This window comes from Lynx rufus, unplaced genomic scaffold (assembly GCF_022079265.1).
Source record: "Lynx rufus isolate CCGP_SWC_20201006 ecotype Redwood Valley unplaced genomic scaffold, mLynRuf1.p SCAF_20, whole genome shotgun sequence".
NCBI classification, from domain to species: Eukaryota; Metazoa; Chordata; class Mammalia; order Carnivora; family Felidae; genus Lynx; species Lynx rufus.
In genome coordinates, this window is record NW_025814835.1 from 26,720,692 (window position 1) to 26,733,364 (window position 12,673).

A 12,673-nucleotide genomic window follows, 5' to 3' on the forward strand; every position below is an offset into this window, starting at 1 on the left:
CATACGAGTTGGGGCAGGCAGAGGGGGGACCACAGCGCCGCTCAGAACAGTAGCCAATAGTAGCAACATAGTCATCCATTACCCGAGTCAGAGGCTTTGTGGAAAACGAAACAAAACAACAGAGCATTTACCCAGCAGGAGCCCTGAGTGGCGGCAGAACATTCCCTTGCTTGGCCCCTGACTGAGGGCCACTCCTGTAGTGCCCAGAGCAGGAAGCGAATTCAGTGGAACCGTGCCCAGGAGAAGCTTCCACGGCCTCGGCTAAATGGCGTATACTACCTGCCCATTGAGAAGCCTCAAGCCAAGGGCCTTGGGGGTGCCGGGAGAGGGCCCCGGGGGTACAGTGAAAAGCCCGCCTTGCGCGCTTGGCTCTGAATCGCAGGTGGGGTTTGGCCAGGCCGAGAGGGAGGAGGGTCGGCTTTCTGGTGGAGCGGGAAGCCTTAAGCAAAGGCAGGGGTGCCGTGGCCAGCGCGCCCACCAGCCCGGCGGCCCCCCTCACCGGCCCCAGAGCTGGGTGTCGCCTCCTGGGACTGTGCCTCTAACCCCGGCCTCCTCTCTGTGCGTCCCTGCAGGGCTCTGGCTGAGAACATGGCCAATGGCATCGACGAACTCATCGGCATTCCCTTCCCCAACCACAGCAGCGAGGTCCTGTGCAGCCTGAACGAGCAGCGGCAGGACGGCCTGCTCTGCGACGTGCTCCTCGTGGTGCAGGAGCACGAGTACCGCACCCACCGCGCCGTCCTGGCGGCCTGCAGCAAGTACTTCAAGAAGTTGTTCACGGCCGGCGCCCTGGCCAGTCAGCCGTACGTCTACGAGATCGACTTTGTCCAGCCCGAGGCCCTGGCTGCCATCCTGGACTTCGCCTACACCTCCACGCTCACCATCACCGCCTCCAACGTCAAGCACATCCTCAACGCCGCCAGGATGCTGGAGATCCAGTGCATCGTGAACGTGTGCCTGGAGATCATGGAGCCCGGCGGGGACGGCGGGGAGGAGGACGACAAGGAGGACGACGACGACGACGAGGATGACGATGATGAGGAGGACGAGGAGGAAGAGGAGGAGGAAGAGGAAGAAGACGAAGATGATGACACCGAAGACTTCGCCGACCAAGAAAACTTGCCCGACCCCCAGGACATCAACTGCCACCAAAGCCCCTCCAAGACGGACCATCTCACGGAGAAGGCCTATTCCGACACACCCAGGGACTTCCCCGATTCCTTCCAGGCCGGCAGCCCCGGCCATCTGGGCGTCATCCGGGACTTCTCCATCGAATCCTTGCTGAGGGAGAACCTGTACCCCAAAGCCAACATCACTGATAGGAGACCCTCCTTATCTCCGTTCGCCCCTGACTTCTTCCCGCACCTCTGGCCGGGGGACTTCGGTGCCTTTGCCCAACTGCCTGAGCAGCCCATGGACAGTGGGCCGCTAGACCTGGTCATCAAGAACCGGAAGATCAAGGAGGAGGAGAAGGAGGAGCTGCCCCCGCCCCCACCGCCCCCCTTCCCCAACGACTTCTTCAAGGACATGTTCCCCGACCTTCCCGGGGGGCCGCTGGGCCCCATCAAGGCGGAGAACGACTACGGTGCCTATCTCAACTTCCTGAGTGCCACCCACCTGGGGGGCCTCTTCCCGCCCTGGCCGCTGGTGGAGGAGCGCAAGCTGAAGCCCAAGGCCTCTCAGCAGTGCCCCATCTGCCACAAAGTCATCATGGGGGCCGGGAAGCTGCCGCGGCACATGAGGACCCACACCGGGGAGAAGCCATACATGTGCAACATCTGTGAGGTCCGCTTCACCAGGTGCGCATCACAGCCCTCAGGCGGGGGACCGGGGGGGGGGGGTGGGGGGAGGAGGAAGGGCGGGGGGTGGCCGGTGACGACAGCAGAGAGGGACACGGAGGGCTGGGATGGAGGGGAGCCCCAGCCGGACCCCAGATGCATGGCAAGTTTATTCACTAGAAGGCATGCCAGGCCTTCCCTGGTGTGGCGATTTCCAAACTCTTCCTAAGGGGCTAAAATACTGTCTGAGATACACTCTTAGGCAGAAGCACAAGATATAATACAGATGAGGGCAGAGGGGTTCAAGTTCGGTCGGAAGCGAGGGGCCTCAGCTCCTCGCTCGCTTGACCTCCCTTCCCCTTCCCCACTGTGGACCCACAGAAGCCGCTCTGAGGCTCCCCTGTGGAGGGCCGCCTCTTTATCTTATTCGGGACGGGCCAGGGGCTGTCCTAAGTATATTGCATATTGTCACCACGGCCAGGTCCTGGGGAGATGGGGAGGGGCTCTGGCCTTGTGTTTACAGATGAGCCATCCACCGCTCTGGTAAGCACATGCAGCAGAAGATGCCAGAGCTGGGACTTGCAGGACAGCGAAATCTGTGACCAGGAGACTGTAGAGACCCCTGGAGCCCTTCTGATCCTCTTTTGGGATCCGAGCTAAAGGATAAGCCTCTTGTTTATGTTCTCCGCCTTGACTCTCCACGTTGGGAAGAGGGTTAACTTCCTGCGGTTGTATAATTTGAAATTTGAAAGCAATACGTGACAAGCCTTTCGCCTTTCACAGACTCCGTGCCGGTCAGCAAGCGTGTGTTCCGTACCCCCTCTGCGCGGCAACTTTCAGGTTCAAAGCTGATTAGTGGGATGATGTGGGTCAGATTGGTTCCCTGCTCGGTGTTGATGGTCCTCCTCTGGGGAAAATGGGGTCTGTCGGGGCTGTTTGTGGTCACTGGCGTGAGGCTGACCCTGCCAGCCATTTTGACGGTGGAGAAAGTTCTGTTGAGTGGCGTTGCCTCAGGGCTTGCTCGTTTCTGTGTGTCGGATGTGGACAGAGCTCTGTGACCGTGACTGACCGGACCAGGTCCTTTCCTTTGAAGATGTGCATTTCTATTCAAATCATATGCACTGGTTTGTTGGAGTCGATGGTGTCCTTCTCTTCCAGGTCCTAGGCTTATTTGGAATGAAAAATCCCCTGGTTATATAAGAGGAACCCAAGTACCTATTTTCTTACCTGCACTTCTTTTTCACACGGCCCCCGTCCCTGGCAAAGAACCCAGCCCGAGACCCACACTTACGCCAGTGGAGCTGCCATTACCCCACATCCTCTTGGAAATTTCTCTTTGGGAACTGCTGGGGGCGCCTTCTCCTGAGCCTCCTCAGTGGGCCCAAGCTTTGGCCTTTGAGCACAGAGTGAAATTGTTTTGCCGTCAAGTTGAACAGCATATCAGGGACGGTATTTTTCGGGCGTAAAAAGAAGATGAGTCTTACAAAGTCATGAGACCCGCTATCTTGGGTGGCTTGAAAACTCTGAAGTCTCCAGAGAAGGGTGTTGGAAATGTGTTCAGGTGACCGTGGCATTGCTGAAACGGCTCTACAGCAGGCTCCTCTGGTGACTGTTTCTTTTTTTTTTTTTTTTTTTTTTTTTATTTTTGGGACAGAGAGAGACAGAGCATGAACGGGGGAGGGGCAGAGAGAGAGGGAGACACAGAATCGGAAACAGGCTCCAGGCTCTGAGCCATCAGCCCGGAGCCCGACGCGGGGCTCGAACTCACGGACCGCGAGATCGTGACCTGGCTGAAGTCGGACGCTTAACCGACTGCGCCACCCAGGCGCCCCCTCTGGTGACTGTTTTGAAGGACGATGCTGACGGTTTCAAAGGTGGCCTTGGGGTCCCCGCACAGCTGCTTCTGGGAGGGAAACCCCACACCGAATCTCTCCCAGATGCTTTGAGCCGACAGTGGAGGGAGAGTCCCCAGGTGCGGAGGGGCAGGGCCCCCCCCCCATATCCCGCGTGCATCCCCTTCCGCCCTGCAACGCTGACCTCAGGGTGTTCTGCTGTTATCGCCGCATAGCAGCTGGACCCAAAGTTCCTGGGGATCGCCTCCCCTGGGATATCCCTCACTAATGCTCTGATGCCCCACCCCCACCACCTTCTCCTGAATTCACCCCTGTGCGGGGCCAGAACACCTGAACAAGGTGTGTGACAAGAGCACAAGGCCACAGGGATAACACTGGGGAGACAAACTAGGGCACAATCTACACTGGAGTGCCGTTCACCCATCTCCAGCCTGTGACTCCCAGTCCAGGACCCCAGGAATGACTTCAAAGACGAGCACGCTCTTCACAAAGCCAGGCCCCAAGTCCGCCAGAGTGCCCCGCTCCTGCCGTCCAGGGTCCGTGTCCCTAATTTCCCATACCTGTTCCCTTCACAGATGGCTGCTTCCAGGGCACCTCTCCCTTCAGGGGAGCCCCAGGTCTGTGGGTTCAGGGTGATGCACGTCTCAGCACGCCACAGAGTGAGCCTGCCCAGGACCCCAAGTGCCTTCCCTCCAGGCCCTTCCCACACACAGCCTTCTGTCCAGGCCACACCGGTCTGTGGGCCCTGCCTTCCCTAGGGAGAGGGTTAAACTTGCTCAGTCACTGCAGACAGACTTCTCGCCCTCCTGACACGAGAACATTCTCTGCGTTGGCCTCCTGGTTTGGGCAGGATATTGGGTTGTATAGGAGGGCTGCATTCCAGAACCCTCCCTCCCAGCACATTCCTGATGATCACTTAGGGGGCCTCTGTGCCTGCAGCCTCACCAGCCCTCCAGGCCAGAGCGGCCGCCCGCGGGGCGGCCTTGCGTCTGCCCTGCCCTCCCTCCGGTTTGCTCCTGCTCTGCTCCGCCACAGCCATCTGGGCCCCTGAAGCAGCTGCGTTCCTGCCTCCGTCAGCACCTCCCCTCACCCGGTTCCCACTGGACCCGGACCCTGCTGACAAAGATCAGACTTGCTCTCGGGCACTCCCTTCCCGGGGGCAGAGGAGCCCCAGGGTGGGGGGAGGCTGGACATTTTCTTGGCCTCCTCCCACAAGGGACCCTGGGGACTTTATTTCGTACCCTGGGCTGTGGCCGTCCGCCTGGAACGCTCCCCGACCGCCCTCCGGGTCACATTCTTCAGAAGAACTGGCTCGGTGCTCCCCTCCCGCCCCTCCCGGAGCTGCCCTGCAAGGGTTCTTCTCTGTCTCCCACCAGCCTGTCCATGTAGGGCTTCCTGTACCTCTCCCTGCAGCCAAGTCCCCTTGCAGCCTTTCCACGGGGACCTTCTTTGTGGCTGACTTCCTGCAGCCACCACCCAGAACACCTTCCCTCCCTCCCTCCCCAGATGGAGGCCCTTCAGCGGCCACTGAAAGCAGCGGCCGCCTTGACTCAGAATTCCCAGACTCCCTTGCAAGGCCAAGCCGCTCCTTGGGACCCGGCCCCCAGAGGCTGAGGGAGCCAGGACTGGCCGCCCTCAACTCCTCCTCCTGGACACTATCTTCCCCTTCTTTCCTTGAACACAACTGGGCTTCTCCTCTCTAGTCAGGCCTCCTTTCCCTTCTCCTTGATGTGACCCCGCTTCTCGTCGCCCCGAGGGATGTTGGGGAGGCCTACCCTCTTCTTGCAAAGTGGCCCTTTGGCTCAGGCTCCGACTTACGGCCTCAGATGCCGACTCCCAGAATCGCCACGCCCATGGGGACATCATTCCTAATGGCTTCAGCCACCGTGGTGGAAGGACCCAGGATTCCTTCCCACAGAGCCCATTCTGCCCCCAAAGCCTGCCGGTAGCTCTCATTCTGTGGTTCTCCAAGAAGAGAGATGAAGGCCTTCCCCGCCATGATGTTGTCTGTCCCTTGGCATCAGACCCTCCCCTCTGAGATGGTGCTCAATTTCCACCGGCCCTGGGGACCATTGTCCCACACCGGTTGTTTCAGATAGGACACACCCCCGGAAACCGGGCAAGGCCTCAAAGGCTCCAACCAGACTATGTTTTCTTTGGCCCCACGCTGTCCCCTCCTAGCTCTGGTCACCCCGCAAGCACTTGGGAGTCCTTCTGCCTATGCCTCACACCCTGAGCATCACTCTCTGGCCAGCTGCGACGTCCCCAGTTTCCACGGGGTCTCCTGCCACCGTCCCGTAAAGGCCGCAAGGTCTTGCCTCCAACAGCTGCTGCCGGCGTGAGCCCCGTGCTGGTCGCTCCGCACGCCGACAGCAGTCTGCTCCCCAGACCAGGCCAGGAGCCTGGCTGCTGCTTTCTTCCCGTATTTTCCTTTTAGCCCTCCCACTCCTGGCAGCCTTGGGGACCTTATTAAGATAATGCAATGTCATTAGCAGTGGCAGCAGGAAGAGGGTTTGTCTCAGACCATCAGGTTACCAAGAAGTCTGGGCGGATGGTGCTGGGAAAGCATTATCGTGACCGGGAGCCCTCGTGGAGGCCAAGGCCCCCGGGCGAGACCCCGCAGCCCTCGCTTTCACTCAGGGGAATGAGCTCATGAGGACGGGCGCATCTTTCCCACGATAAGCTCTCCGGGCTGGAAGGGGGAATGCAGATCAAGGCTCGGGCACACGTGGCCGGGGCTGCTCCCAGTGCAGAGTAAAGGAAGGGGGTGGCAGACAAGGGAATCAGGGTGACCAAGAGCACGTTGGAACTGGAGTAGGGGGTCCTGAGAGCCGATCCGGCAGCTGCAGGCCAGCGGTCAGTCGACAAACGAGCCACGAGCCCCCCGCTGCGTGTTCAGTGCCATGCGCCATCCGCCCAGGATACAGAAGCGTCTGGCAGATCCTCACGCAAGCAGATCCGGTACCTTCGGTGCCGCAGACTGAGCGTGAGCGAGGGCTGAGAGAGCAGTGCCAGCCGGGCTCACGCTAAGCGCTGCTCCAGGAGGGACCGGAGGGCTCAGGGTCTCCGCGGACCGGGGCACCTTGGAAAGGGCACCAGAGTGGTCATCAGGAACCCCAGGCTCAGGGCCCTGGTTCTGCCTCTCGTTGCCTGTGTGACTTTGGCCTCCTCCCCTCTCTGAGCCTCAGCTTCCCCACGTGTAACGTGAGGGGCTTGGAGCAGGCGCTTCCTAAAGTTGCCCCCAGGCCCCTGATTCCGTTCACATATGGCCCAAGATCGGGGAAGCCGTGGACGCATTACTGCAGCCTCTCTGCCCCAGTTTCCTCATGACAGTGATGGCGACACGTCCTCCACAGGCTTCCGTGAGATAAGGCGTAACTGCCGGGTGCCCAGCAAGCACCTGGTCCCTGCTACTGGTTAGTACGGAGAGCCTTGGTTCATTATCTGCAGTAGCCGGGACCAGTGCTCCTCGCCCATCCATGTGCTCCCCCTGCATCATCTTGCGGCCCGGGCTTCCAACGAGACAGGGCTGCAGGAGCCAGGGACAGGGAGGTGGCTCTGCAGAGGGACAGCTCAGGAAAACGGCACACGTGATGGCCCCTGCCCTGGAAATAACACGCATAGAAAATAAAAGCAGCAAAGGCACCTCTGAACACTGTTTTTTCATCTGCCAAGAGTACCCGTACGGTCGAAAGGGGCCACAGTACGGAGAGAGAGGCTTGGCTCCCGGAGCTCACGCCCTGCAGGGGGGGCAGGGAAGGGGAGACAAATCTGATACCTATGGGGTCATTTGGGAACAGGAGACGGTGATGCTGACACGTTGTCTTCTGTTGCTCCCTCCTTGCCCCTCAGTGACCTGGCTTGAGGTACAGTACTCAGGTCGCAGGTGCTCTGGAAGGCTGAGGGTGAAGGACGGGGCCTGGGTGGACAGGGAAAGGCTTGTAGAGGATTGCCCTTGAATCTGACCTTGAAAGGTTGGCGGGAGCGGGAGGAGGGGGAGTTGGGAGTGGGAGACATTTCAGGCAGGGCGGTTTGCAAAAGTAAACTGAGAGGGAGGTGCAGGGAGGAGGGGGGCCGGAGCCAAGGGCTCACGGCTGGAAAGGAAGGAGTGCACACGCTGACATCCGGGGTTGGACCTCTGGTGGGAGCCCAGAGATGGAGCGCTGGCACGGGAACACGAGATCTGCGCAGAAAGGGAAGGACACAGGGTGTGCCAAACATCCACATCTCTCAATATGGCAGGCTCCGCACTGGAGGGAGGGAAGCCTGGAAGCCCAGCTCGTGCCTGCGGGTGGCCAGGATACAAAATGACCAGAGCACGGCCTGCTAGTGGAACAGCATATCCATGCACTGTGTGGGTGCAGTACTGTGGGGGCCGGGGGCGAGCAAGTAAGTGGGTGATCTCTTTTTTCCCAGCTTCGTTGAGATATAACTGACGTCTAACATCTAAGCTTATACAATGTCATGAGACCACAATAACGTGGTGGTGAACACGTTAACACATCCATCACCTCAGATAGGGGTAAAACAACCATAATGCATGAAGCCAACCAGCGAGAAAGAGATTCAGTGTAAGCCCATTACCCAGAACACCCAGAACATTCGAACACTTACAGAACACCAGAGGTCACAGTGGTGCAGCCCAGGGTCCCCCCCCCCCACCATTGTAGAGGTCAGGAAACTGGGGCCCAGGGCAGCTAAGGACCTGGTCCAGTTCTTGGAGTGTGGCTGGCCCCGGGCCTCTCAACGCGCATGTGCATTATATCCACGCGCAAAGGTCGTTACAGGAATAAGGAGGAGACGTGACCTTAGAAAGCCATTCCCTCTCTGTCCTCGCTTTCCTCATCTTTGAGAGTTAAGGGACTGAATGAAATCAGTATTTTCAAGGTCCTCGCAAATATACTGCTAAAATGCAGGTTACTGGGCGCACTGACTCAGACTGTGAATCACAACATGTTAATGGGATCCTGGCAGACTGGATGATCTCTAACTTTCTTTTCCAGGACTAACATATCATAAGCTTTGCAGCTCTACCCTCCACTGCTCCCACAAAAGTCTCCATTAGGGACAGCCAGCTCCTGCCCAGGGCTGAGCCCCTCCCAAGGCATGCCCCGGTCTTCTGGCCCCAGAGTCCGAAAGCTGGCTGCAAATGCCCTGTTTTGATTGTCCTAGTCTGTACTTTCTGAGGCAGCCCTGACTCCCTCCCAGGCTGGAAGTCCCCGGTTTGAAAATCTACCCTTTCTTAACCTCAGCAGAGCTTGCCAACAAACCATACCTCAGACTGCTCCCCACGCTCCTTGGCCCCTCGTGCCTGGACACCTTTGGGAAAGCTGCTTGACTTCTCTGAGCCTCAACTCTTCCTCTAAGTGAGGAAATTATTCTGGGTATGTTGAATCTAACTCATCCAGACTCAGCTTCTCTCATCAGTCCTGGACAATAGGAACTGATGTCTGGCCCCAGGTTCAGTTCTGCACAGAGAGGTTAAGTAACTTTCCTGAGGTCACCCAGAAGGTTAGTGGCGGGTCCGCAGCTGCAGCAGGGGCCCCCAGACCTCTAATGGGGGCCCCACTCCTACACCACAACTTGCCTCTAAATGACAACCTCCCAGGGTCATTGAAATGGTGTAGTCGTCTGCCCATGGCAGGTGCTCAGTAAAAGGAAGTCACCTTCTCAGCACTTCCTACACATGCCAGCTAACTGCTGCTAAGATGTGACTTAATCTGGATGCTCTAATGAAAAGCTTGGGAGAAGTTGTGGATATTTACAGTGGGCCCTTAATATCTAAAGATTTACCATTTGCACCGTCCATTATTTGAGGGTGACCCTCAGCATCAATACTAATTATGTGCAACAGTGATTTTGAAAAATATCCACCTTATAAGGTTATGGTGGGATTAAGTGAGTTGATATACTTAAAGCCCCACTGATGACTCCAACGGAGTCCTCCACCGGGCCCTGGTGAGGACACAAGTCCCATAGCCAGTGAGCGCGCCCAGCTGACCACCTGGCATCGGCGTTTCCCTGAGAGCCTAGATGAATGTGTGAGTCCCAAGACACGTCCCTCATGACTAGATCGCGTTGCTGTTGGGGCACAAAGGGCACTGTGCACCCCACTTCTGCAGTAGTGAGGAAAGAGGTGTGAGTTCTAGCCTCAGCTCTGCCATTACTCTCTGGGTAGCCCTGGCGAGCTCCCCTTCCTGGGCCCCAGTTTGCCCACCAGCAAAGGTGGCTCTCAAAGTGGTGCATGGACCCATGGACCCGCAGCACCAGCAGCGGCATCTGGCAGCTTGTTAGGAATGCGTGTCCCCTGCCCTCTCCCCCCGGGGACCTCCCAAATCACCATCTCCGGGAGTGGGGCCCAGCATGCTGCTTCATCAAGCCCTGAGAGCCGTGCTTAGGCAGGCTCAAGTTTGAGGCCCACTGGCCCCTATGCTCGCTTAAGCCCCTTCCTGTTCAAACCCCCCAGTCACCTGGATGAAATGTGGGTTACAGACACCATAAGGGCAGTATGCTGTGGCTGGGGAAGGGAGCGTGGGATGTCACAGCAGGGTGCCATGCAGCCTGGGCGCAGCTGGTGGCTCGTGGGAGGGGCAGGGACGGAGAATGTGGAGGAGAGGAGGGTCTGGTGTGCGGGGACACCTGCCGGCTTCGGAAGCTGCATTCACTTCCTCCTCCCTCCCCCCATCTCCATCTCCCAGGTGCCCTGAGTCTTCCTGGGAGCACAGGTAGAAGGGGTGGACCCGTCCTGGTCCAGTGTACCTAAGAATGTCCTTTTCTGTCCTGCCCCGCCCCTGGGGAAGCAGTCCAAAACTGAGAGCCAGTGAGACCTCTAGCGGCCAGGGGATACCAGGAGACCAGGACCTGCTCCTGCTGTCCTGCGGTTGGTTATATTGAGCATGGTTTAAATCTGGCCATTTCAGGGCGAATGCCTGGGCTCTGCATCTGTTCTGACCTCAAACCCGAGGCAAAAATTACAGACAGATGCCCCACCCGGGGCCACACCTGCGGGGAGGAGGTAGGAGACAGGACGCAGAGCTCGTTGGCCTGCCAGGCCTGGTGGGGGAAGGCTGCGGAAGGACCCCGAGAGGGGTTCTTGCAGCCCACCTGACTCCCCTTCGGCCAGGCTGGAAGGCTCCTCTAGCTGCCCTGTGCAGCGCTCGGTCTTTAGGAAGACAGCCCCGCGATGTCAGTGTTCCTTGCGAGATCACCAGGAGGTGTGTTGAATCTAGTTTGACACAAACCCGGATTCTCTCCGTCAGCCCCGGACAATAGGAACTGTGTCTAATGCGAAATTCAGCTCTGTGCAGAGACGTTGAGTAACTTGCCTAAGGTCTTTCAGCATGTTCGCGGTGGGTCTGCAGCTGGAGCAGGGGCTCCCAAACCCCAACGGAGCCCCACCTTTACACCATACCTTCCCTCTGAATAATAGCACGTAAATCCTAAAAAGCTTTGCCCTAGATTAGGCTACATTCTTGTCGCACCTGGCTCTTTTGTAAACCCTGGAATTCTCCGCAGACAAAGAGGAAAGCCCACAGCTTGGGATGCGAAACCACAGCGCAGGAGACTTGAACGAGGTGTGCCCGGCTTCTGTAGCCTCGCAGATTAGTGCCGAGGACAGACAGATCTCCAGAGCCCAGGGGCCAGGATGGGGCAAAGGCACGGGAGGAACGGGAGGGAAGACCTGCCTGGAGACAGTGGGCATGAAATTAAGGCGCAAGGCGGTGTCAGAGGTTGCCACACCGCGCAAGGGCTAAGGACAGGCTGCTGACTTGTGGGGAGAAGTGTCCCCGACAGGCCCATTTTCCAGCGTGCGAGCCGGGCCTCCGACAAAGGGCCTTCCTTACTCGGAGCTGACGAGTAAGCGGGGTCCTGGAGGGAAGGAGGCCTTTCGGGACACGGCTCCTTCTCCAGCCCTCCGATCCAGGTGAGTAGCCACACCCGTTTGCAGTGAGGCCGCGTTTGCAAGTAAACCCTAGCACGGGGGCCCGTTTCTGGAGTTGGACGCCACGGCCGTGGCCAGCTGGGGCGGGTCGTGGAGGAAGGGGGAAGGGGCTGGGGGGCGCGGCTCCCGGGGTTCCCCGCGGGGACTGACCGCCGCCTCTGCGTTCGCAGGCAGGACAAGCTGAAGATCCACATGCGGAAGCACACGGGGGAGCGGCCCTACCTGTGCATCCACTGCAACGCCAAGTTCGTGCACAACTACGACCTCAAGAACCACATGCGCATCCACACGGGCGTGCGGCCCTACCAGTGCGAGTTCTGCTACAAGAGCTTCACGCGCTCCGACCACCTGCACCGCCACATCAAGCGCCAGAGTTGCCGCATGGCCCGGCCCCGGCGCGGCCGCAAGCCCGCCGCCTGGAGGGCCGCCAGCCTGCTCTTCGGGCCCGGAGGCCCCGCGCCGGAGAAGGCGGCCTTCGTGATGCCGCCCGCGCTGGGCGAGGTGGGCGGCCACCTGGGCGGGACGGCCGTGTGCCTCCCCGGCCCCAGCCCCGCCAAGCACTTCCTGGCGGCGCCCAAGGGCGCGCTGAGCCTGCAGGAGCTGGAGAGGCAGTTCGAGGAGACGCAGATGAAGCTGTTCGGGCGCGCGCAGCTGGAGGCCGAGAGGAACGCGGGGGGCCTCTTGGCCTTCGCGCTGGCCGAGAACGTGGCGGCCGCGCGGCCCTACTTCCCGCTGCCCGACCCGTGGGCCGCGGGCCTGGCCGGCCTCCCCGGGCTCGCCGGCCTCAACCACGTGGCCTCCATGTCTGAAGCCAACAACTAGGCTGGTCTTTGTCGATCCCAGTCCAGCGGCCCTTGCCCCCTCTCCCACCAGGCGTCCCCTGCCCTACCCAGTGGGTCTGGACTGTTTCTTTCAAATCACAAAGGAAAAGAACGAAAACGTATTAGCAGCAGCAGTGGTATTTTCTAGGCCTCCCAAGGCCTCCTGCATCCCTTTTGGTGGTGTCTGAGGTGGGCATCTCCTCCCACAGGGCCTGGAGCCCAGGGCCTGGCCTCTACCTGGCTGTCTCTCCAGCTGTCACGCACAAACTCACAGGGACC

The 12,673-nt window shown here is 59.3% G+C and overlaps 1 protein-coding gene across 1 annotated transcript; it reads left to right on the forward strand.

The window, feature by feature from the left end:
* Positions 1–588: 588 nt before the first annotated feature.
* Positions 589–12,395, forward strand: ZBTB7C (zinc finger and BTB domain containing 7C). Its single transcript, XM_047086183.1, has 2 exons — positions 589–1,799; positions 11,744–12,395. Exons 1-2 carry the CDS (start codon positions 589–591, stop codon positions 12,393–12,395), a joined length of 1,863 nt encoding a protein of 620 aa, XP_046942139.1.
* Positions 12,396–12,673: the final 278 nt, after the last annotated feature.